This window comes from Anomaloglossus baeobatrachus, chromosome 7 (genome assembly GCF_048569485.1).
Source record: "Anomaloglossus baeobatrachus isolate aAnoBae1 chromosome 7, aAnoBae1.hap1, whole genome shotgun sequence".
In the NCBI taxonomy this organism is placed as follows: Eukaryota; Metazoa; Chordata; class Amphibia; order Anura; family Aromobatidae; genus Anomaloglossus; species Anomaloglossus baeobatrachus.
Window position 1 is genome coordinate 274,951,688 of NC_134359.1, and position 27,082 is coordinate 274,978,769.

The 27,082-nt window shown below is 48.3% G+C and overlaps 1 protein-coding gene and 1 pseudogene across 1 annotated transcript; both read left to right on the plus strand.

The window, feature by feature from the left end:
• The first annotated feature begins 5,508 nt into the window (after nucleotides 1–5,508).
• LOC142246724 (posterior protein-like) lies at nucleotides 5,509–8,039 on the plus strand (annotated as a pseudogene).
• Nucleotides 8,040–13,422: 5,383 nt separating this feature from the next.
• Nucleotides 13,423–25,874, plus strand: LOC142245462 (uncharacterized). The gene is made up of 3 exons (XM_075318186.1): nucleotides 13,423–13,489; nucleotides 17,852–17,960; nucleotides 23,448–25,874. The coding sequence occupies exons 2-3, from the start codon at nucleotides 17,900–17,902 to the stop codon at nucleotides 25,091–25,093; spliced, it is 1,707 nt and encodes a 568-aa protein (XP_075174301.1). The 5' UTR covers nucleotides 13,423–13,489; nucleotides 17,852–17,899; the 3' UTR covers nucleotides 25,094–25,874.
• Nucleotides 25,875–27,082: the final 1,208 nt, after the last annotated feature.

Sequence of the window (27,082 nt, forward strand, 5' to 3'; positions counted from 1 at the left end):
CATCCTCACAGCCCCTCACATCCCATCCTCACAGCCCCTCACATCCCATCCTCACAAACCCTCACATCCCATCCTCACAGCCCCTCACATCCCATCCTCACATCCCATCCTCACAGCCCCTCACATCCCATCCTCACAGCCCCTCACATCCCATCCTCAAAGCCCCTCACATCCCATCCTCAAAGCCCCTCACATCCCATCCTCACAGCCCCTCACATCCCATCCTCACAGCCCCTCACATCCCCTCCTCACAGCCCCTCACATCCCCTCCTCACAGCCCCTCACATCCCATCCTCACAGCCCCTCACATCCCATCCTCACAGCCCCTCACATCCCATCCTCACAGCCCCTCACATCCCATCCTCACAGCCCCTCACATCCCATCCTCACAGCCCCTCACATCCCATCCTCACAGCCCCTCACATCCCATCCTCACAGCCCCTCACATCCCATCCTCACAGCCCCTCACATCCCATCCTCACAGCCCCTCACATCCCATCCTCACAACCCCTCACATTCCATCCTCACATCCCCTCTCCCCATCCGCACAGCTCCTCACAGCCCCTCACATCCCATCCTCACAGCCCCTCACATCCCATCCTCACAGCCCCTCACATCCCATCCTCACAGCCCCTCACATCCCATCCTCACAGCCCCTCACATCCCATCCTCACAGCCCCTCACATCCCCTCCTCACAGCCCCTCACCACAGACCCTCACATCCCCTCACCACAGCCCCTCACATCCCCTCACCACAGCCCCTCCTCACAGCCCCTCTCCCCATCCGTACAGCCCCTCACATCCCATCCTCACAGCCCCTCACATCCTATCCTCACAGCCCCTCACATCCCATCCTCACAGCCCCTCACATCCCATCCTCACAGCCCCTCACATCCCATCCTCACAAACCCTCACATCCCATCCTCACAGCCCCTCACATCCCATCCTCACAGCCCCTCACATCTCATCCACACAGCCCCTCACATCCCATCCACACAGCCCCTCACATCCCATCCACACAGCCCCTCACATCCCATCCTCACAGCCCCTCACATCCCATCCTCAAAGCCCCTCACATCCCATCCTCACAGCCCCTCACATCCCATCCTCACAGCCCCTCACATCCCCTCCTCACAGCCCCTCACATCCCCTCCTCACAGCCCCTCTCCCCATCCGCACAGCCCCTCGCATCCCATCCTCACAGCCCCTCGCATCCCATCCTCACAGCCCCTCGCATCCCATCCTCACAGCCCCTCGCATCCCATCCTCACAGCCCCTCGCATCCCATCCTCACAGCCCCTCACATCCCATCCTCACAGCCCCTCACATCCCATCCTCACAGCCCCTCACATCCCATCCTCACAGCCCCTCACATCCCCTCCTCACAGCCCCTCACCACAGACCCTCACATCCCCTCACCACAGCCCCTCACATCCCCTCACCACAGCCCCTCCTCACAGCCCCTCTCCCCATCCGTACAGCTCCTCACAGCCCCTCACATTCCATCCTCACATCCCCTCTCCCCATCCGCACAGCTCCTCACAGCCCCTCACATCCCATCCTCACAGCCCCTCACATCCCATCCTCACAGCCCCTCACATCCCATCCTCACAGCCCCTCACATCCCATCCTCACAGCCCCTCACATCCCATCCTCACAGCCCCTCACATCCCCTCCTCACAGCCCCTCACCACAGACCCTCACATCCCCTCACCACAGCCCCTCACATCCCCTCACCACAGCCCCTCCTCACAGCCCCTCTCCCCATCCGTACAGCCCCTCACATCCCATCCTCACAGCCCCTCACATCCTATCCTCACAGCCCCTCACATCCCATCCTCACAGCCCCTCACATCCCATCCTCACAGCCCCTCACATCCCATCCTCACAAACCCTCACATCCCATCCTCACAGCCCCTCACATCCCATCCTCACAGCCCCTCACATCTCATCCACACAGCCCCTCACATCCCATCCACACAGCCCCTCACATCCCATCCACACAGCCCCTCACATCCCATCCTCACAGCCCCTCACATCCCATCCTCAAAGCCCCTCACATCCCATCCTCACAGCCCCTCACATCCCATCCTCACAGCCCCTCACATCCCCTCCTCACAGCCCCTCACATCCCCTCCTCACAGCCCCTCTCCCCATCCGCACAGCCCCTCGCATCCCATCCTCACAGCCCCTCGCATCCCATCCTCACAGCCCCTCGCATCCCATCCTCACAGCCCCTCGCATCCCATCCTCACAGCCCCTCGCATCCCATCCTCACAGCCCCTCGCATCCCATCCTCACAGCCCCTCGCATCCCATCCTCACAGCCCCTCACATCCCATCCTCACAGCCCCTCACATCCCATCCTCACAGCCCCTCACATCCCATCCCCTCACATCCCATCCCCTCACATCCCATCCTCACAGCCCCTCACATCCCATCCTCACAGCCCCTCACATCCATTCCTCACAAACCCTCACATCCCATCCTCACAGCCCCTCACATCCCATCCTCACAACCCCTCACATTCCATCCTCACATCCCCTCACCACAGCCCCTCACCACAGCCCCTCACCCCATCCGCACAGCCCCTCACATCCCATCCTCACAGCCCCTCACATCCCATCCTCACATCCCATCCTCACAAACCCTCACATCCCATCCTCACAGCCCCTCACATCCCATCCTCACATCCCATCCTCACAGCCCCTCACATCCCATCCTCACAGCCCCTCACATCCCATCCTCAAAGCCCCTCACATCCCATCCTCAAAGCCCCTCACATCCCATCCTCACAGCCACTCACATCCCATCCTCACAGCCACTCACATCCCATCCTCACATCCCCTCCTCACAGCCCCTCACAGCCCCTCACATCCCATCCTCACAGCCCCTCACATCCCATCCTCACAGCCCCTCACATCCCATCCTCACAGCCCCTCACATCCCATCCTCACAGCCCCTCACATCCCATCCTCACAGCCCCTCACATCCCATCCTCACAGCCCCTCACATCCCATCCTCACAGCCCCTCACATTCCATCCTCACAACCCCTCACATTCCATCCTCACATCCCCTCTCCCCATCCGCACAGCTCCTCACAGCCCCTCACATCCCATCCTCACAGCCCCTCACATCCCATCCTCACAGCCCCTCACATCCCATCCTCACAGCCCCTCACATCCCATCCACACAGCCCCTCACATCCCATCCTCACAGCCCCTCACATCCCCTCCTCACAGCCCCTCACATCCCCTCCTCACAGCCCCTCACCACAGACCCTCACATCCCCTCACCACAGCCCCTCACATCCCCTCACCACAGCCCCTCCTCACAGCCCCTCTCCCCATCCGTACAGCCCCTCACATCCCATCCTCACAGCCCCTTACATCCCATCCTCACAGCCCCTCACATCCCATCCTCACAGCCCCTCACATCACATCCTCACAGCCCCTCACATCCCATCCTCACAAACCCTCACATCCCATCCTCACAGCCCCTCACATCCCATCCTCACAGCCCCTCACATCTCATCCACACAGCCCCTCACATCCCATCCATACAGCCCCTCACATCCCATCCACACAGCCCCTCACATCCCATCCTCACAGCCCCTCACATCCCATCCTCAAAGCCCCTCACATCCCATCCTCACAGCCCCTCACATCCCATCCTCATAGCCCCTCACATCCCCTCCTCACAGCCCCTCACATCCCCTCCTCACAGCCCCTCACCACAGCCCCTCTCCCCATCCGCACAGCCCCTCGCATCCCATCCTCACAGCCCCTCGCATCCCATCCTCACAGCCCCTCGCATCCCATCCTCACAGCCCCTCGCATCCCATCCTCACAGCCCCTCGCATCCCATCCTCACAGCCCCTCACATCCCATCCTCACAGCCCCTCACATCCCATCCTCACAGCCCCTCACATCCCATCCCCTCACATCCCATCCTCACAGCCCCTCACATCCCATCCTCACAGCCCCTCACATCCCATCCTCACAAACCCTCACATCCCATCCTCACAGCCCCTCACATCCCATCCTCACAACCCCTCACATTCCATCCTCACATCCCCTCACCACAGCCCCTCACCCCATCCGCACAGCCCCTCACATCCCATCCTCACAGCCCCTCACATCCCATCCTCACAGCCCCTCACATCCCATCCTCACAGCCCCTCACATCCCATCCTTACATCCTGTTGTAAGCCAACATGGACAATGTATGTATCATAAGGAATTGCTGGACTCCATATTGTATCTATGAGCTACCAACATTACCAGGACTGTACATCAAAGGAATCGGCCATGTACAGTGAAGAGTTTCATGGCCATTGAAGAGGCAAGAAGGCCATTGTGTGTTCTGTGATGAACTGACCTTTGTCCTATCAACATGATAAAGGTTGCATCTTCACGTGAATTGAACATGGTGCCTTTAGCCTCTTGGAAGATACACAACACCTGTGGTATTCATGAATTGAATGTCCTGTTTATAGCCTATTAAAATGGATATTGGTAAACAATCCCTTGTTCAAGTGGAATACAAGCCATTGTACTGGAGATGGACATCAGGTCTCCAACCTGAATGGAGTGTAAATCTGTCCTCAGGCTTTGTGATATGAAAGACCTTTGCTACATACCAGGACACTATCCACAGGATCCACAGGTTTGTCAAGACTCCTCTTAATCCTTTAACAAATTGACCTCGGAGAGCCACCTTCAGGAGAGCATTGACATCAACAGCCAAATGCACGTTCCTGGACAACTCAAAAGACTGTGACCTGATTGGATACTACTAATATGTGGAGGTGTTACAGGGATGGGCACTGTATGGGCCATGTGTGATTGTGTGTCTGATATAAAGGTATCCTACCAAGCTAGTCAGTCTTTCCACTTCCCATCTTCCACCACCCTCTCCCATTACCTTTCCCCTTTCATTGTACCCTTTCCCTTAGTTAGGTTTCCCTTATGTATGTCATTGTAAATTCCCTATTTGTAATAAATCCCCTTTTAAAGATCCAATAGTTCTTGTTAATTACGATTAACTGGCACCCCAAAACTCAGCAGATTTCTACATTTGGCACCCCAGATGGGACTGTGATTAAATTCCACAGAGAATCCACAAGAAATTAATCTGCTTTAATCCACATTGGAAAAGTGTGGAGATCAAAGAACGGAGGAGTCTGGATCTTGGTAGAAACGGAAATACTGGTGAGTAAAGACTTTCCTTGTAATCTATGTTGTATGTTGCTCCTAATGATTCTGGTGTTGTTGCAGATTAGGCTATGTATTATGTTGTGTTAGCTGAATGATTCTGAATGCATTTAGTAAAGTTAAATATCATTTATAGTTGGAAAAGTGGTTTATGTTAAAATCAGACTGAAAGTGAAACGGTATTGTTTCGAAGAGTTAAGACCTTTTGAAAGTTTGCATAGTAAGGTCTGGTGTTAAACTCTTTCAGTTAGAAATTTTTGTTTTGTGAGTGTTTACAGTTTGTTGCTGAAAAATGGAGTTTGTGGAAAAGTATGTGAAGAAGTATACCACTGCCGTGTACCATGTCAGTGCAGATAAATCTTTAGAAGTCCAATATAATGAATTGATAGCACAATGTAAGAGCTATAATAATAATTTAAATAAAGTGATCAGTAGGAAATTGAAAAAGGAAAAGTTAAGCTGGTGTCACACTAAGCGACAGCGACAACGACGTCGCTGTTACGTCACCATTTTCGGTGACGTAACAGCGACCTTGTAAGTCGCTGTTATGATCGCTGCTTAGCTGTCAAACACAGCAGAAGCAGCGATCATAACGTCGCTGTGCTACATGTGCAGAGAGCAGGGAGCCGCGCTTAGCGCTGGCTCCTTGCTCTCCTACAGTACACATCGGGTTAATTAACCCGATGTGTGCTGCAGCTACATGTCACAGTGCAGAGAGCAAGGAGCCGCGCGCACTGCTTAGCGCTGGCTCCTTGCTCTCCTTGCTACAGTATACATCGGGTTAATTACCCGATGCATACTGCAGCCACATGTCACAGTGCAGGAGCCGGCGCTGGCAGCAAGAGCGGAGGCTGGTAACCAGCGTAAACATCGGGTAACTAGGGAAAGGACTTCCCTTGGTTACCCGATGTTTACGCTGGTTACAGCTTACCGCAGCTGCCAGTGCCGGCTCCTGATCGCTTCATTTCGTCGCTCTCTCGCTGTCACACACAGCGATGTGTGTGTCACAGCGGGAGAGTGACGACCAAAAAATGAAGCTGGACATTCAGCAACGACCAGCGACCTCACAGCAGGGGCCAGGTCGTTGTTGTCACACACAGCGACAGCGACGGGACGTCGCTGCAACGTCACAGAAAATGGTGACGTAGCAGCGACGTCGTTGTCGTCGTCGTTATGTGTGACACCAGCTTTAAGCAATGAGATTTCTGTGTTGATTAAGATAAAGGAATTGGCTGATTTGAAAGAAGCAAATTGGTGGAAGCAAAGGCTACAAATGAAAGAGGATATAGACAAAATTAGTGATTCTGTTATAGAAATTTCTGATAATACGACCAGTGAAATACACGGTTTACAATCAGATGTAAGTAAATTAGCTGTGAGAAATAGGAAGTTGGAGGAACAATTGAAGGAGTGTAGACTGAGCTCCACTTCACAAGCAACTCAGGTTTGCTCTTTAGAACTGAAAATTAGTCAAATGGAGAAGTTAATTGCAACTTTAGAAAGACAACTGGATGAAGCTAAATGTCAATTGCATAACAGAGAGCAATATATACAGTCTCTTAAATCAAAGATATGCAGTCTGGAGACAGTCAATATGTGTACTCTTTCTAATGAGGATACAAGAGATGTCAGATATAGATCTCCATTGGTTGATTGTAATCCATTGCTTACTATTTCTGAAAAACTTCACCTATGTCAACTTCTTGGTAAGTTTGACTCAGATATTTCTCCAGTCATTCTATCTAATAGATTTGAGGCTGTGGTCCAGCAATATAGTCTGAACAATAAAAATGCTTGGTCTCTGCTCCAAGCTTGGCTCCCAGGACCACTGGCAGCACAGCTAAGGTCTGAACAAATGGGTGATAACTGTACCGGTGCAGAGCTAAGAAGGAAGGAATTGCAACGTATCATAGGTGGAAGAGATACTAAGGGTGAAAAGACCTTAGCAATTTCCAGATTCAGGCGATATGATGATCCTACACTCTTCTGTAATAATTATTTGGCTCTATACAGAACTGTTTACAATTGTCTAGATATGTCTCAGGATGATGCTAGTTTTCTGTATTCAATGGCAAATCGTTGTAATGTAGATTACACCACAAGAGTAACTAAGGAATACCAGCTCCTTTGAAAACTTTGTAAATATACTCAGAGACTGGTGTAATGAGTCAAAAGAGCAGTATGAAACATCAGAAAATGTATCTGCTATGTATAGACCTAAGAGAAGAGGATATGTTAAATATTGTTATAAATGTGGCAGACCAGGACACATTAAACGTTATTGTAATACACCTGACATATACCCAGAGCCAAAGAGCCATTCATTGCTCCAGGAGATTGATAGTGTTGAGGCTGGGGAGGAACTTGCCACCAACAATACGCAATTTACAGAGATATATGAAAAGATATGTGAGATAAAAGCCCACACTGATACCACTGCACCAAAGCCGCAGACAATGCAGAGCCCAAAGCCTGAGAAAGGAGAGACTGGAAAACAGCAGGAGACACCATATTGTAGACCACAAAAGGAAGATGCCAATGTCCCTGTGTTCAGTCTATTGGAAAGTCAATTATTCTGTCTATTCTGGAGCTGGTCACAAATTGCTCTACCGCTCTTGTTAACTAACACACCACAATGTACCAATACGGTTGGGTAAACAGTGAGGGTTTTTTTAGGCTGTCAAGTTAGTTGTGACCCTATTAACATATGGATAGGATAAAAGGTATGTCTTCTATTTGATTTGGACTTGATCTAATTATGTTTTGTGTTTATTTTTTAGACTGGAGACCAATTGTCACCTGATATCAGAGCAAGGAGAATAACCAATGTGTTTTGTTCAACAGGTCTTTTACAACACAGTATCCATGGATGAATCTGATTATTTCTTTCTACAATTAGTACTTTATGTAAATTCATATGGCCAATATGTTTTTAAAGTCCACGTGGTTTAGACAATGAGCTCAAAATTAAACGTTTAATTAATTATTTGCAAACAATTAAACAAGTAATCATCCCATTGTGATGATGGGGTACTGTATTAAGCTAATAGTCGTTTGTTTGTATTGTATGTATGTTCTTTATCTTGTTTCACAGGTAACCATTTTAAATCAGGACCTGAAGTTGGATATATAAATTATATGATAGTGCCAACCAATGCAAAGCTATGGTTTCTGTGTAAATCTGCAGAACCATCTGAACCCCTTTAATCACATATATTCATCATGAGACAAGTAAAGTTGAGTTAACTCTAATTGTTCTATGTTTGTCTGTTTTGTGTTGTCCTGTGCAGTGCATTGTGTCACGGTTTTATTTTGTTCTTAATATTTTTGCTACTCAAGAATAGTAATTTTTTTTTTATATATACATACATTTTTTTTTTTATTTAATATTTTTCTTACCTCATTTTTTTTGTTTTCCGCCTTTATCTTTATTTGGTACAATCGTTAGTACCAAAGGGGCGTTTAGTATATGTCTATGGAGGTTAATTATTTTAAAAAAAAAAAATTCTTTCAAGTTAGATTTTTGCTAACTGCACATACTTGCAAGTAAAAAGTGCTCAGGTTAATTTTTTTTTTTCTCTTGTAAAATAAACTCGATATGTAGATGACAACTGCTAAGAATCTGATACTGCTCTTGTTCTTTATTTCCAGGATCTGTGATGGAGCAAAAGTTAACTTATCAAATTTGCATCCTGGATGAGCTATGATTTGATGGCAATTGGATAAATAATCTTTAAGGAAGATTTCTTGCGATCTTGTGACATGAATTAATTTATATCTGAAAGCTAATAAAAGACAATGTATTCGAATGTAAACCAATCATATATATATATACAAGATGGAAGCATTGATAACAGAGTGCCTAAGTTATCATAATAATCTACTAATTCCATCAGCCAGTGTGATCTATGTACAGCACATTCTAATAAGCAACAAAAAGGTGCTTTTAATGGGACACTAGACACGCTCTTATCAACTAATACCTTGTACGGTGGTACAATGTAAATGTGAGAAAATCACCAGCAATATGCAATGTGATAAATTTACTCAAAAGCTAAGGGAATTGTTTTAAAGTATGACAAGTAAACAGTAAACATCATGATTGTCATTCCTTCTATATCATTAACTTGGAGGGCTTAAGACTACCTCTCAGTGCCAATTTAGTTTAAAATATATAGATTTTTAAAATTTGTATATGTTAAATGGATGCACATTGTACTGGTAGAAATGTTGACATATAATCTTGTATTATTGTTTTATATAGATACCTGTTGTATACTTGCAGTCATGTATATGCTATGTCTTGTATATGCTATTCACATAATTCAGGTGTAATTTACATAATTAATGAGATATAAATGCATCTCGATATGTGTGAATGAGAATGAATGTTGTGACTCCAGCAATTGCTATGCCTTGTCCTTGTTAGATACGTTGCAGTGATGATGTCCTGATGCAGCTACCTATATGGAATAAGTGGACGATAATCCTATAGCAGAACGCTATTTTGTCATGCCCTGGCAGTAAGTGTGTGTGTCATTCAGACACAAAGGGGCGTATGTTGGAAGCCAACATGGACAATGTATGTATCATAAGGAATTGCTGGACTCCATATTGTATCTATGAGCTACCAACATTACCAGGACTGTACATCAAAGGAATCGGCCATGTACAGTGAAGAGTTTCATGGCCATTGAAGAGGCAAGAAGGCCATTGTGTGTTCTGTGATGAACTGACCTTTGTCCTATCAACATGATAAAGGTTGCATCTTCACGTGAATTGAACATGGTGCCTTTAGCCTCTTGGAAGATACACAACACCTGTGGTATTCATGAATTGAATGTCCTGTTTATAGCCTATTAAAATGGATATTGGTAAACAATCCCTTGTTCAAGTGGAATACAAGCCATTGTACTGGAGATGGACATCAGGTCTCCAACCTGAATGGAGTGTAAATCTGTCCTCAGGCTTTGTGATATGAAAGACCTTTGCTACATACCAGGACACTATCCACAGGATCCACAGGTTTGTCAAGACTCCTCTTAATCCTTTAACAAATTGACCTCGGAGAGCCACCTTCAGGAGAGCATTGACATCAACAGCCAAATGCACATTCCTGGACAACTCAAAAGACTGTGACCTGATTGGATACTACTAATATGTGGAGGTGTTACAGGGATGGGCACTGTATGGGCCATGTGTGATTGTGTGTCTGATATAAAGGTATCCTACCAAGCTAGTCAGTCTTTCCACTTCCCATCTTCCACCACCCTCTCCCATTACCTTTCCCCTTTCATTGTACCCTTTCCCTTAGTTAGGTTTCCCTTATGTATGTCATTGTAAATTCCCTATTTGTAATAAATCCCCTTTTAAAGATCCAATAGTTCTTGTTAATTACGATTAACTGGCACCCCAAAACTCAGCAGATTTCTACACATCCCATCCTCACAACCCCTCACATCCCATCCTCACATTCCATCCTCACAGCCCCTCACATCCCATCCTCACAGCCCCTCACATCCCATCCTCACAGCCCCTCACATCCCATCCTCACAGCCCCTCACATCCCATCCTCACAGCCCCTCACATCCCATCCTCACAGCCCCTCACATCCCATCCTCACAGCCCCTCACATCCCATCCTCACAGCCCCTCGCATTTCATCCTCACAGCCCCTCGCATCCCATCCTCACAGCCCCTCGCATCCCATCCTCACAGCCCCTCGCATCCCATCCTCACAGCCCCTCGCATCCCATCCTCACAGCCCCTCGCATCCCATCCTCACAGCCCCTCCTCACAGCCCCTCGCATCCCATCCTCACAGCCCCTCACATCCCCTCCTCACAGCCCCTCGCATCCCCTCCTCACAGCCCCTCGCATCCCATCCTCACAGCCCCTCGCATCCCATCCTCACAGCCCCTCGCATCCCATCCTCACAGCCCCTCGCATCCCATCCTCACAGCCCCTCGCATCCCATCCTCACAGCCCCTTGCATCCCATCCTCACAGCCCCTCGCATCCCATCCTCACAGCCCCTCGCCGCATCCCATCCTCACAGCCCCTCGCCGCATCCCATCCTCACAGCCCCTCGCCGCATCCCATCCTCACAGCCCCTCGCCGCATCCCATCCTCACAGCCCCTCGCCGCATCCCATCCTCACAGCCCCTCGCCGCATCCCATCCTCACAGCCCCTCGCCGCATCCCATCCTCACAGCCCCTCGCCGCATCCCATCCTCACAGCCCCTCGCCGCATCCCATCCTCACAGCCCCTCGCCGCATCCCATCCTCACAGCCCCTCGCCGCATCCCATCCTCACAGCCCCTCGCATCCCATCCTCACAGCCCCTCGCATCCCATCCTCACAGCCCCTCGCATCCCATCCTCACAGCCCCTCACATCCCATCCTCACAAACCCTCACATCCCATCCTCACAGCCCCTCACATCCCATCCTCACATTCCATCCTCACAACCCCTCACATTCCATCCTCACATCCCCTCTCCCCATCCTCACAGCCCCTCACATCCCATCCTCACAGCCCCTCACATCCCATCCTCACAGCCCCTCACATCCCATCCTCACAGCCCCTCACATCCCATCCTCACAGCCCCTCACATCCCATCCTCACAGCCCCTCACATCCCATCCTCACAGCCCCTCACATCCCATCCTCACAGCCCCTCACATCCCATCCTCACAGCCCCTCACATCCCATCCTCACAGCCCCTCACATCCCATCCTCACATCCCATCCTCACAGCCCCTCACATCCCATCCTCACAGCCCCTCACATCCCATCCTCACAGTCCCTCACATCCCATCCTCACAGCCCATCCTCACAGCCCCTCGCATCCCATCCTCAAAGCCCCTCGCATCCCATCCTCACAGCCCCTCGCATCCCATCCTCACAGCCCCTCGCATCCCATCCTCACAGCCCCTCGCATCCCATCCTCACAGCCCCTCGCATCCCATCCTCACAGCCCCTCGCATCCCATCCTCACAGCCCCTCGCATCCCATCCTCACAGCCCCTCGCATCCCATCCTCACAGCCCCTCGCATCCCATCCTCACAGCCCCTCGCATCCCATCCTCACAGCCCCTCACATCCCATCCTCACATCCCATCCTCACAGCCCCTCACATCCCATCCTCACAGCCCATCCTCACATCCCATCCTCACAAACCCTCACATCCCATCCTCACAGCCCCTCACATCCCATCCTCACATTCCATCCTCACAACCCCTCACATTCCATCCTCACATTCCCTCTCCCCATCCTCACAGCCCCTCACCACAGCCCCTCACATCCCATCCTCACAGCCCCTCACATCCCATCCTCACAGCCCCTCACATCCCATCCTCACAGCCCCTCACATCCCATCCTCACAGCCTCTCACATCCCATCCTCACAGCCTCTCACATCCCATCCTCACAGCCCCTCACATCCCATCCTCACAGCCCCTCACATCCCATCCTCACAGCCCCTCACCTTTCATCCTCACAGCCCCTCACATCCCATCCTCACAGCCCCTCACAGTCCCTCACATCCCATCCTCACAGCCCCTCACATCCCATCCTCACAGCCTCTCTCCCCATTCTCACATCCCCTCTCCCCATCCTCACAGAGCCCTTCTCCTCAGCCTCACAGAGCCCTTCTCCTCAGCCTCACAGAGCCCTTCTCCTCAGCCTCACAGAGCCCTTCTCCTCAGCCTCACAGAGCCCTTCTCCTCAGCCTCACAGAGCCCTTCTCCTCAGCCTCACACAGCCCTTCTCCTCAGCCTCACACAGCCCTTCTCCTCAGCCTCACAGAGCCCTTCTCCTCAGCCTCACAGAGCCCTTCTCCTCAGCCTCACAGAGCCCTTCTCCTCAGCCTCACAGAGCCCTTCTCCTCAGCCTCACACAGCCCTTCTCCTCAGCCTCACACAGCCCTTCTCCTCAGCCTCACACAGCCCTTCTCCTCAGCCTCACACAGCCCTTCTCTTCAGCCTCACACAGCCCTTCTCCTCAGCCTCACAGAGCCCTTCTCCTCAGCCTCACAGAGCCCTTCTCCTCAGCCTCACACAGCCCTTCTCCTCAGCCTCACACAGCCCTTCCCCTCAACCCGCTCCTCTTCACTGTGATCTCAGTCTCCAGAGTCCATGTCCACATCACTGTTCTTCTTTGGACTCCGCCTACTTCCTGTGACGTCACCCCTCCCGGCGGCAGCTTCGTTACGAGACTATTCCAGAGCGGAAAGCAGCAGCAACACGTGACGAAGACGGGACACCGGAGAGAGATCAGGGTACAGGGCATACATGGGGTGCAGGCTGTATATGGGGGATACATGGGGTGCGGCTGTATCTGGTGGATACTCGGGGTGCGGCTGTATATGGGGGATACACGGGGTGCGGGCTGTTTATGGGGGTATATGGGGTGCGGGCTTTATATGGGGGCATATGGGGTGTGGGTTGTATATGGTGTGAGGGCTTTATATGGTGGTGTATGGGGTGTGGGTTGTATATGGTGTGAGGGCTTTATATGGTGGTGTGTGGGCTGTATAGGGGGTATATGGGGTGCGGTCTTTATAGGGGGGTATATGGGGAGTGGGTTTTATATGGTGTGAGGACTTTATATGGTGGTATATGGGGTGTGGTCTGTATAGGGGGGTATATGAGGTGCAGGCTGTATAGGGGGGTATATGGGGTGTGGGCTGTATAGGGGGGTCTATGGGGTGTGGGCTGTATATGGGGTGTGGGCTGTATAGGGGGGTATATGGGGTGTGGGCTGTATAGGGGGGTATATGGGGTGTGGGCTGTATAGGGGGGTATATGGGGTGTGGGCTGTATATGGGGTGTGGGCTCTATACGGGGGTGCAGACTGTTGTATTACATTTTTGTTTGGGTGGGAGGATCGGTGGCAAAATATCTCTTGGCTTCTTCCCTGATCTTTTCTTACCTTACCAATGCCCCTGACAGCCCCTATGGTAAATGTATTGGCTCTTGTCCACTTGCGATTTTCATGTGCGAGTGCGATCCGATAAAAAGTCGTATCGCACTCGCACCAGTGTTAAGCTATGAGACAGTGTCCTCGTGCTTAATTTTCTCCGGCACGAATCGTGCTTTCGGTGCAATCGCAGCATGCTGCGTTTTGCACCGAGTCTCGGCTCACGCGTGTGTAAAATCGCACTGCACTCGCATGTTATGCGAGTGCAGTGCACGGAGAGACAGATAACGGAGGAGATGGGAGAAAGTGCTCCCTCCATCTTCTCCGCTCCTGTGATGCGATCGCATTACAGTCGCATGACCCTCGGCTGACACCCGCAGCAGAGGGTCATTAGCATATTGTTTCCGATGCTGTCGCATCGGAAGCGGTGTGCAAGTGGACAAGAGCCCTAAGTGGTATAAACTGTACTGGATATCGGCTCTCACATCTCATATTGGTCTGCAAATATTTTAATATGTCATCTGTGCATAATGTTCAATTTATACAATAAAAAGGGACAGGAGTCATGGGAAGTGACATTGCATTGTAATAGGATTCCTGTGACTGTTATTTTCTCATTGTGTCTGGGAATTAGATTTCCTTGAAGTTCCACATCACAATCCAGAGGTGCAGAGAGAACATCAACAGGAAAAGCCATAAAATGCAGTTATCCTGATCCCTCCCCTGGAGGCGACTTTACTGGATGGGGGATGAGCAACAAAGGATGGGACAGGTCTTTACAAACAAATGGAAGACTTATTTCTGCCTCCCTCCCCCATACCCCTACTCACAAGGATAGTGTGAGAAAACATATGGACACACGGAGGGTGGTTGTAACCCAAAATGAAAACCAGTAGAAAAATCTAATACTGGTTGTCGGCCGTAGCACCCCTTGTGGGTAGGGACTGGAGTTGGATGCGAGACGAGTAGGCAGTCCAGTATGGCAGATATGAGAGCGTCGCTACTGCCTGTTCTTGGGAGGACGTGGAACTGCATAGGGACTGGATTGACTCTCAGAGACGGCTCCGTTGTGCTAGGCCGGGCAGTGGCAGGAGGACAGGGAGCATCCACAATAATAACAGCTGAGGTGAACTTAGAGGAAATGCGGCTGTTGGTGTTTGATACTAATGAAGTGTACTATGAGATGTGCCCACTACTTCTCGTGTAAAGTTGCCTTCCAGAAACTGTGTAGTAAAGAACTGTTGTGTAAAGGCCACTTTACACAATGCGATATCGGTACCGATATCGCTAGTGTGGGTACCCGCCCCCATCTGTTGTGCGAAACGGGCAAATCGCTGCCCGTGGCGCACAACATCGCCCAGAGCAGTCACACATACTTACCTTCCCTGCGACGTCGCTGTGACCGGCGAACCGCCTCCTTTCTAAGGGGGGCGGTCCGTGCGACGTCACTGAACCGCCGCCCAATAGCAGCGGAGGGGCGGAGATGATCGGGTCGTAACATCCCGCCCACCTCCTTCCTTCCGCATTGTGGCCGGGAGGCAGGTAGGGGAGCTTCCTCGTTACTGCGGCGTCACGCGCAGCGTTGTGTGCTTCCGCAGCAACGAAGAACAACTTCGTTACTGCTGCAGTAACGATAATCGAGAATGGACCCCCATGTCACCGATGTGCGATTTTGCACTTTTTTGCGACGATGCAAAATCGCTCATAGGTGTCACACGCAACGGCATCGCTAATGCGGCCGGATGTGCATCACGAATTCCGTGACCCCAACGACTTAGCATTAGCGATGTCGTAGTGTGTAAAGCCCCCTTAAGGCTCAGCACACACGGCGAGTAATACGGAGAGAGTGGAATGTGATAAAAATCGCATTCCACTCGGACCAATATTACTCTATGGGGCCACTCCCATGAGCGATTGTTTTCTCAGACCTAATCGGACCGAGAAAACAGTCGCAGCATTCTGCGGGTAGAATGCGATCCTGTTTCACTCCCACCCATACAAGTTTATGGGGCGAGAGAAACATCGCATTGCACTCACGTTACATAGGTGTAACGCAAGAGCAGTGCAATTCTTACATCAGTTAGCAATGGAGGAGATGGGGAGATAAATCCCTCCCCTCTGCAGCACTGGCTCTGCCCTCTGCAGCTGTGGTCTGATCACACGATCGGACCACAGTCACATGACACTCAGCTCCCACTAGGGTGCGAGCGTGAGCCGAGTGTCATGCAAGGACTCTCAGTAATCACTGTGTGGCCTCAGCCTAAGGCCTAAGCCACACGGCGAGAAAATCGGTGCGAGTGGAGTGCGATAAAACATCGCATTCCCCTCGAACCAATTCTAACCTGTGTGCCAGCACACATGAGCGATTATTTTCTCAGCCATAATCGGACCGAGAAAACAATCGCAGCATGCTGCGATTGTAAGCAGAGACTCTTTCTCTCGCACCTATTCAAATGAATGGGGCGAGAGAAAAATCGCACTTCACTCGCGGTACACCGGTGTATTGCCAGTGCAGTGCGAGAATGGCAATAGCCGACTACGGAGGAGAGAGGGATAGAAATCCCTCCCTCCCCTCCTGAGAGCCAGCCCGCCCCCCGCAGCTGAGGTCTGCTCGCAGGGTCGGACCTCAGATGTAGGCACACTCGTATGACACTCGGCTCCTGCTGTGCTGCCAGCACGAGCCGAGTCTCATGCGAGCATCGCAGTAGTGCCCCGTGTGGCCCCAGCCTAATATAAATTCAGTCTCCGTTTCATCCATGATTCGGTCCTGGCCTGCCCAAGACAGTGGCAAGAAGCGTCCCTCCTGAGAGGAATGAACAGCACCGCACCTCTCCACACACCCAGCCAGGACCACAACAGTTTTCCTCTGAAGTGGGGCCAGGTCGCCTATCGGAAGGAAGCCTTTGCCTGTGACTACCGCCTACTGGCCCTAGTTCACATTATCACAGTAGGGGCTGGGGCACAGACAGCACTGGGAGATCATAGACATCACAAGAGCACACAGCACTGGGGGTGGCACACAGCACTGTGGGGGAAGGCATGTTCAGGATGGTGGGACGGGAGTCCAACATGTGCTAACCCTGCCAACAAAGTAAGTTCTCAGCGTGAGGACCTAAATGTTTGCCCACGCAGCGTTCATTAATGAATGCTGCGTACGCATCCTCGCAGTGTACGTGGGGATTTAAAGGGATGGCATCCAGCATGTTGCGGCTGCCAGCCTGAGCGCTTCGGTCCCCAGCAATCTGCCTGGGGGCTACAGAAAAAGTCCCCACCCCTGGCTTAGACCATACTGAGCTGCAAATATAAATAAAAAAGGAACAGATCTGTCTAACAGCAAATTAATAGCACTTAAAAAAATGTTTCGGACACCATTAAACAAGATAATACTATATACCCAAAAACTACAACATTGCCAAACAAAACAATTCACATTTGATAAAAAAAAATGTTAGGGTATCTGAAACGTCAAGACAAAATAATGAAAGACATCACTTTGTCGTAATGTGGTACATTTATCGGACCCTGCTCCAGAGACGCCTGCTTCTACCACTAGGTGCCGCTGTACTGACTCTCAGGGCAGCACTGGTGATATAGGAGGTGGTGATGTTTTTTGCAATTGGCGGCTCAGTTGCCACACGAGAGTCTAATAAAAGCATCCATCTAGAACATTCCACAAGAGTTTTCCTTCTGTCTGTGACTTTTACATTTATTATTTTCACAGTTTTGAAATCGAGGCAAATATCCAAGGAAGATTCATCTTGAAGCCATAATGGAGAAAGGAGAAAGGGATGTGTGGGGAGATGAACGGCGCAAAGAGGAGGATCCTACAGGTAATCGCTCCGGCAAGGAGTAATGACTAGTGATGGCCGGACCCGCAGATATTCGGGATCGGCAGATGCAACCAGGTCTATAGGGACCTGAATCAGGCGCTTTAAAATGGTGATAGAAGAGATAGGGGGATTAGAGCAAGCACACTATACTTACCAGTCTCCCAGCTGTAACGCTACTTCCAGGGCCGCTCATTATCCTTCATACATATGCACTGCTTCCCTCGTCCACTGGTTGTCCCGGTGTTTGTGATTGGTTGCAGTCATACTGCGCCCCCCACCCTGTGTGACCGCATGTCTGACTGCTTTCAATCACAGATGCTGTGTGAGTGCCTAGATTAGTGTAAAAATAAATAAATAAAATTGGCTTAGGGTCCCCCCATATTAGGATACGTAGCACAGATAAAGCATACGGCTGCAGCACCCAGCCGTGTGCTTATCTTGGCTTTGTAACAAAATAAGAAGGACCGCATGCGGCTTTTTATAATTAAATAAATATTTTCTAAAAATCGGCATGCGGTCCCCCTCAATTTTGATATCCAGCCATGATATAGCCGACAGCTGGGAGCTGGTATTCTCAGGCTGGACCTCCAACCTAAAAATAACAGTTTGCAGCCATCCAGGATTGTCGCATCCTTTCGAGGAGCAATCCCAGCACCTTACCCAACTCATCCCAATTGCCCTGGTGTGGTGGCAATTGCGGTAATAAGGGTTTAATGACAGCTCAGCTGCTGCTAAGCCCTAGAGGCATCTATGTGACTCTCCTTCCCCCATTACTAATGTGTAAGTGAAAAGGATTAAACACGAAACACCAAAAAATCCTTTATTTGAAATAAAATACAAAAAATACACCCTCTTTCACAATTTATTAACCCCCAAAACACCCTGTTCTGAAGTAATCCACACAATATCCCACAAGGAACATGACCACACACTGTGGGCTTTAGGCAAAGACTGAGTTGCAACAATGAACAGTGACATCACTTAAATTATTTGCGGTCACAGCTGGAGGTTCCCACTGTATCTCAGTGCCGTTATACCTGATATAGCAAAATCCTGCTGGTTAGTTCACTTAAAAAAAAAACAAAAAACCTAAAACAAACAGTTTTAAGGTACCGTATTTTTCGGCCTATAAGACGCACTTTTTTTCCCCCCAAATGTTGGGGGAAAGTGGGGGGTGCATTTTATAGTCTGAATGAGGGTGGAGCGGGTCATCGGGGGCACGAGCAGGCTGTAGCAACCTGCCATGACCATGTGGGCCCGCTCATTACATATGCATGCCCATCCCCCCGCCCATCTCAGCGCTGAAGCCGACGCTGACAGGTGGGCGGGGACGCGCGCATAGTAAAGAGCCGGTCCGCATGATCACCCCTGGCAACTACAGCCTGGAGTGATCATGTGTGGCTGTATTCACTGCTCCCCGTGCGTCATTATCAGCGCGGGGTGCAGTGAATCAGTAAACTCACCCGTCACCGTTCCCCTACAGCTTCGTGATGTCTTCCTGTCTGTGCCGGTCACCTGATCTTTGTAGAGAGCGGTGAGCACAGCGATGACGTCATCGCTGTGCGCGCCGCTAGTGTCCACACAGATCAGCTGACCGGCACAGACAGGAAGACATCGCGATGCTGCAGGGGAATGGCACCACACAAGTCAGCGACACTGCTGCTGTGACAGAAAGGAAGATGATCGATGTTGCAGGGAGTGAGGAAAGGTGATTATAAACGTTTATTTTTTTTTCTCTGTGCCATAGGATACAGGCCATATACCAGGATGGGGGTATATTATGAGCAGGATGCTGGTATATGAGCACAATGGGGGCATATAGCAGGATGGGAGTATATGAGCAGGATGGCTGGGGGTATATGAGCAGGATGGCTGGGGGTATATGAGCGGGATGGCTGGGGGTATATGAGCAGGATGGCTGGGGGTATATGAGCAGGATGGCTGGGGGTATATGAGCAGGATGGCTGGGGGTATATGAGCAGGATGGCTGGGGGTATATGAGCGGGATGGCTGGGGGTATATGAGCAGGATGGCTGGGGGTATATGAGCAGGATGGCTGGGGGTATATGAGCAGGATGGCTGGGGGTATATGAGCAGGATGGCTGGGGGTATATGAGCAGGATGGCTGGGGGTATATGAGCAGGATGGATGTGGGTATATGAGCAGGATGCGGGTATATGAGCAGGATGCGGGTATATGAGCAGGATGCGGGTATATGAGCAGGATGCGGGTATATGAGCAGGATGCGGGTATAGGAGCAGTATGGGAGTATAGGAGCAGTATCCTATACAAGGCAGGAGGATCATTACCAGGATGGGGTACCTTAGAGAATTTGGGGACATTACCTACATAACAGTGTCAGCAGCAGATCTTCGTCCCATAACACTGTGTCATGACCACATTTTTTGCTTAAAATTTTATTTTCCTATTTTCCTCCTCTAAAACCAGGGTGTGTCTTATAGTCCGGTGCGTCTTATAGTCCGAAAAATACGGTAATTGCCTCATAGTTTGTCACGGCATGACTTCACCTGTTGCGCCTGGTCCAAGAATTCACCTTGCGAGCTGCTTAGCACAGGGAGAACATCAAATTAACGCTACAATGCAGGGCCCTGGCGTAAGGGAGAGGGGAATGGGGTCACCTCCCAGCATTTACGTGAGGCTGATACCTGCACTCCCTAACGTCTCTAGACAAGTCTTTCCCTCCACATGATGATCACGTGCTTAAGCTTTCGCTGACTCTGAAATCACCCTGACAAGTGAAGGCCAATAAGACGCTAGTCTTGTCACTGCAATTAGACAACATGAGGTAAGGCTGCTTTACACGCTGCGATCTCGCTAGCGAGATGGCTAGCGTGCGTACCTGCCCCCATCGGTTGTGCGTCACGGGCAAATCGCTGCCCGTGGCGCGCAACATCGCTCGGACCCGTCACACATACTTACCTGCCTAGCAACGTCGCTGTGACCGGCAAACCACCTCCTTTCTAAGGACCTCCTTCACTAAGCGACCGCCCAATCAAAGCGGGGGGCGGAGATAAGCGGGACGAACATCCCGCTCACCTCCTTCCTCATTGCTGGCGGGACGCAGGTAAGGTGAGGTTCCTCATTCCTGCGGTGTCACAATAGCGATGTGTGCTGCCGCAGGAACGACGAACAACATCGTACCTGCAGTAGCAACGATAATTGGGAATAGGGGAGCATGTCAACGATTAGCGATTTTGAACGATGTTGCGACCTTTTCCGATCGCACGTAGGTGTCACACGCATTGACATCGCTAACGAGGCTGGATGTGCGTCACGAATTCCGTTACCCCAACGACATCGCTTTAGCGATGTCACTGCGTGTAAAGCGGCCTGTAGGAAAGACAAACAGGAGGAAAGACACAACAAATAATACTGCAGCCGGGAACTTCAGCTGCAACTGAAGTGACACCTCAGCTTTCTTCAGGAACTGGCTCCTTCCAAGTGGACAGTATAGGTATGACCTATAGCCGACATAGGAAGGCGTGAGGAAGAAGATTTTTATAGCAGAAGGGAGTGGTTGCAGTTGAGATTACAAATACCTGTTAGATCACTGTAGCATACAAGTGAACCTTAACCTTTTCACTGCCTGAAGGAAATTAAATACACTCCAACTCTGCAAATGACAAGCAGACAGAAGCAGATCTGCGATCAACAACACACTGTGACCTTCTGATCCCAGATCCCCTCTGAGGTCACATCAGGTTGTGGCACACTCATGACATAGTCACAGCCAGGACTAGATTATAAGAGAAAGCAGAAAATTCCCTGCGTTTATCCATCCTTATGTGTGCTGCAATGCCATCGCTTCCTAATACATGAACATGTGGCTCCTCCACCCTGCACTGTGCAACTTGAGGTAGTCACCGAGGCGGTGCAAGGAGCTGTAACAGGCACTGCTCAGAGAGAGATGTCTGATACAAGGGGCTGCTGATAAGTCTTTGGCTTTGTGATCTTTTTTTGTTTCCATGGCAACAAATGTTACATCACATGAAAGCCTTATGTGTGTAATATGTTTTCAAACTTTTGTGTTTGTTGCTTATGGCAACAGTGTTCTACGCACGCGGAGTTTAATGCGTTATTCACAGCAACTGAGAGCAGAGGAGTGGTAAAATTCTTGTTTCTGCAAAGGAAGTCCGCGAAGGATATTCATGGTGATATGTCGCAGACATTGGGGGATCAATGCCCTTCATATTCCACAGTTAAGAATTGGGTTGCCAAATTTAAAATGGGCCACTTCAGCACCAATGATGAGAAACGTCCTGCACAACTGAGAGTGGTTGTTGTTTTTGTTTTTGTTGTTGTTTTTGGAGATCGTCGATGCTGTACTCAACCTCATACTGGAGAATCCACAAATTTCAGGTAAAGTTACAGCAGACATCATGGAGATTTCCCGTGAACATGTTTGTGTCACTCATTATCCATGACCATTTGGACATAAAGCTATTAAAAACTTCCTGGATCGACTGGTCACTATGGATGAGACCTGGATTTATTTGTATGACCCTGAAAACAAGGAGAAGTCAAAAGAGTGGAGGCACAGTGGTTCTCCTTGTCCAAAGAAGTTTAGGCTGCAAAAATCAGCCACTAAGGTGATGGCATCTGTGTTCTGGGATAAGGAGGGTGTGCTGCTAGTGGACAACCTTCAAAAGGTGTCCACCATCAATGCAAGGAATTACATTGAACTTTTGGACCAACTGAAAGCAGCTCTGAAGGCCAAAAGGCGTGGCAAGCTGTCCAAAGGAATCTTGTTCCTGCAAGATAATGCCTCCGCTCACACTGCACAAGCGACCACGGCAAAACTGACAGAGCTGGGCTTCCAGCTGGTTAACCACCCACCTTATTCACCAGATCTAGCTCCCTCCGACTATCATTTGTTTCCAAACCTGAAGAAACACCTCAAGGTACCAAATTTCACACCATTTCTGATGCCACTGCTACGGATGCCTGGTTTGAGGCACAACCGAAATCCTTCTTTTTGCTAGGCTTACAGAACCAGGAATACCGATGTAAGAAGTGTGTTGACATTAGTGGAGAGTATTTGAAATAAATGTAAAGTTTCATCATCCAATCTCGTTTCTTTCTGGGTAAAGCCAAAGACTTATCAGCAGCCCCTCTACTGTCCCTGAAGATTGAAAGCGACCGGCTGCAGGGAGAATATAACTGATGATATAACAAGTTTATTGAGGCTCATTAACTTTCATTTTGATGTATACTGATGGTTTTTCTGTTCTCTTATGCGGTTTCATATTGCAGAACATGCTCTATTTACACAAAGGGATACGTTGCTAACAATGATTATTTTTACGCACATATAAAATATTCGATCACTTTGAGTTATTAATAATATTGTTACATACAATTTCTATGACATTTTCTACTTTCTTATATTTGTAATTTTCATATTTAGATTACTTAATTTTTTAAGTTTATTTTGTTTAAAAATGAAATCTGGTTTCTTCTTGGCAGATGACTGTACCAGCAGCTCCGAAGGACATCTGATATCTTCATATTGTAAAGCAGATAATTGTAGCAACACACAAGATACATATGAAGAGCATGTAAACATCTCAAATATACTCTCAGTCCATCAAAGGAAAGAACTATCTCCTAATCCACCACAGACTGTTAAGCAAAACAATAGTGTCAGAAATGTGAAAGATCAAAGAGCGCACACAAGGTTGAAAACAATTTCATGCTCCGAATGTGAGAAATGTTTTACAGATAAAAAGATATTTGCTTATCATTGGAGAAATCACATAGGAGTGAAGGCATTTTCATGCTCAGAATGTGGGAAATGTTTTATTGGCAAATCTCATCTTCATAGACATGAGAGAATTCACACAGGGGAGAAGCCATTTGCATGTTCAGAATGTGGGAAATGTTTTAATAGCAAATCTAATCTTCTTAAACATGAGAGAATTCACACAGGGGAGAAGCCATTTTCATGTTCAGAATGTGGGAAATGTTTTACAGATAGATGTTCTTTTGTTACACATGAGAGAATTCACATAGGGGAGAAGCCATTTTCATGTTCAGAATGTGGGAAATGTTTTAATATCAAATCTAATCTTCTTAAACATGAGAGAATTCACACAGGGGAGAAGCCATTTTCATGTTCAGAATGTGGGAAATGTTTTAATAGCAAATCTTATCTTCTTACACATGAGAGATTTCACACAGGGAAGAAGCCATTTTCATGTTCAGAATGTGGGAAATGTTTCACAGATAGACCTTCTCTTCTTAGACATGAGAGAATTCACACAGGGGTGAAGCCATTTTCATGCTCAGAATGTGGGAAATGTTTTACAGATAGACCTTCTCTTCTTAGACATGAGAGAATTCACACAGGGGAGAAGCCATTTTCATGTTCAGAATGTGGGAAATGTTTTACAGGTAGGCCTTCTCTTCTTAGACATGAGAGAATTCACACAGGGGAGAAGCCATTTTCATGTTCAGAATGTGGGAAATGTTTTAATATCAAATCTCATCTTCTTAAACATGAGCAAATTCACACAGGGGAGAGGCCATTTTCATGTTCAGAATGTGGGAAATGTTTTATGACGAAATTTTCTGTTCTTAGACATGAGAGAATTCACACAGGGGAGAAGCCATTTTCATGTTCAGAATGTGGGAAATGTTTTAATATCAAATCTCATCTTCTTAAACATGAGCAAATTCACACAGGGGAGAGGCCATTTTCATGTTCAGAATGTGGGAAATGTTTTATGACGAAATTTTCTGTTCTTAGACATGAGAGAATTCACACAGGGGAGAAGCTATTTTCATGTTCAGAATGTGGGAAATGTTTTAATATCAAATCTAATCTTCTTAAACATGAGAGAATTCACACAGGGGAGAAGCCATTTTCATGCTCAGAATGTGGGAAATGTTTTAATAGCAAATCTCATCTTCTTAAACATGAGAGAATTCACACAGGGGTGAAGCCATTTTCATGCTCAGAATGTGGGAAATGTTTTACAGAAAGATCTTCTCTTCTTAGACATGAGAGAATTCACACAGGGGAGAAGCCATTTTCATGCTCAGAATGTGGGAAATGTTTTAATATCAAACGTAACCTTCGTACACATGAGAAAATTCACACAGAAAAGTAATTTTCATGTTCAGAATGTGGGAAATGTTTTATTTGGAAATTATACCTTGTTAGACATCAAAAAACTCACACTGGGAAGAAGCTATTTTAAGCCCTTGGTGACTAAACCATTTTTTTTTTGTTTTGTTTTCTGACAATGGTTTTTATTATCTGCAGTGTTCAATTTTATGTTAGTCATACATTTAAGTTACTATGTTTAACTTTTATGTTTAAACCAGGGGCCGGGATTATTTGTAAATTTCTACTAACCTTCGACAGCAGCACAAAATTAGCAATGAGAAAATTACCCTCCTATATTTGATCAAGCAATTAATTAAAGGGAACCTATCAGGTCCCATATGCCTTGTAACCTACAACCATGGTGATGTGTGGCCTAGAAATCCCTTCCTACCCATCCCTGTATTGTAATTTTGTGTAAAATTAATTTGTAAAAAAAAAAAGTTTTATAAGTTGCATGTTCCATATGTAAATGAGCAGAATGACTAGTCCCGTGGGCATTGTTTCACCCCGTCTTTTTTGCCCTCTTTCTGTGGTAACACGCCCCTGTAGGCAGAATACCATGGATTTACATGAGCGACATCACCATGAGCTCCTGAAAATCGTGCGCACTTCTTATTTGCGCAGCTTTCTTATCCGGGTGTACGCTTGTCGGATTCACAAGCGCACTGCGCGTGATCTGAAGCCTTCTGCTCTTCAGACCATGCACAAATAGAACAAACAGAGCAGTGTATATGGATTTCATCGAAGATGATATGCAACAACTTCAATAAACATATGCATAAAGGAGAAACAGAAGTCTTTTAATTTGCCTGAATAGCCCTTTACCCCATGATCACAAAATCACCAATCATATGCACTAGTGCACCTGAAAATTATTTTAATTGGTCAGACACAAGAAATAACAGGGGTATAGACAATCATAAAACATTAAGAAAAGGTTTTTAGACAAGGAGAGGCGAATAGATTCCCCATGTGGGGCCGCATGCAAAAGGTATAGAGGTATAGGAGATATACTAGCTCCCCACAATGGTACATGCTGACCAATAAGGTAAGATTCAATATACAGCCAGCTTACCCCCAAAGGGGTGATACACTGAACAGAAACACAGAGTTTAAATATCAGTAAAACAGAGGGTGCATACATAATCACCACAGCACAAGAACCAAGAAGGGGCTTACCAGAGTGGATGAGAACACATGCGGGCACACATGGGGAACAGTCCCAACACGTGTTTCGTGTAATGACTTCCTCGGGGGACCGTGGACAACAAGGGGAGATGTGAGTATTATATCTGCAGCACCTGTCGCGGTTCCATGGGGCAGGGATGCACGGCACCGGTGTGGGCGGCTACTCCAGCATCGCCTGGGCTAGGGAAACTCCCTTAGTGACGTCAATGTTACCCAGGGGACGCTGAGAGGAGAGCCGCACCCACTGCGCATGCGCAATCCCGCAACCAGGGAGCGCGACTGCAGATGCCATGTCATATACTGGCAAGAGTAAAGGCAAGTCGTACAGTTTATACAAAACAGGCTAAGAGCATCATAAAAAATAGGAATAATTAACACTTCATTGTAGTTATAGTATCGCAGCAATAGCTGAAATTACACATATGAAGTAGATCACCATATCATAATATAAGTTAATAATACAACTGTATAGTGATAGAATAAGTTCATACTCAGTGATGATCATATATAGAAGCTTTTTTCCTTCTTTTCCTTTCTATCTTTCTCTCTTTTTTTACTGAGCAGTAGGACAATGGTTTTAGGTATGACATAGGGGTCATCAGGCAAGGACACAAAATAGGAAAGACGAGGTAAACTGTGAAAAAAACAAATACAGGGGAAAAATTTTAATTTATAAAAGGAAAAAATAAAAATGATTAAAAAGACTCGAAAAAAGCGACCGACACATAGATCACACAACCAACATAGAGCCCATTAAAGCCAATAAATCGCAGAAGAGACATGCTGGATCATAAGAAAGACG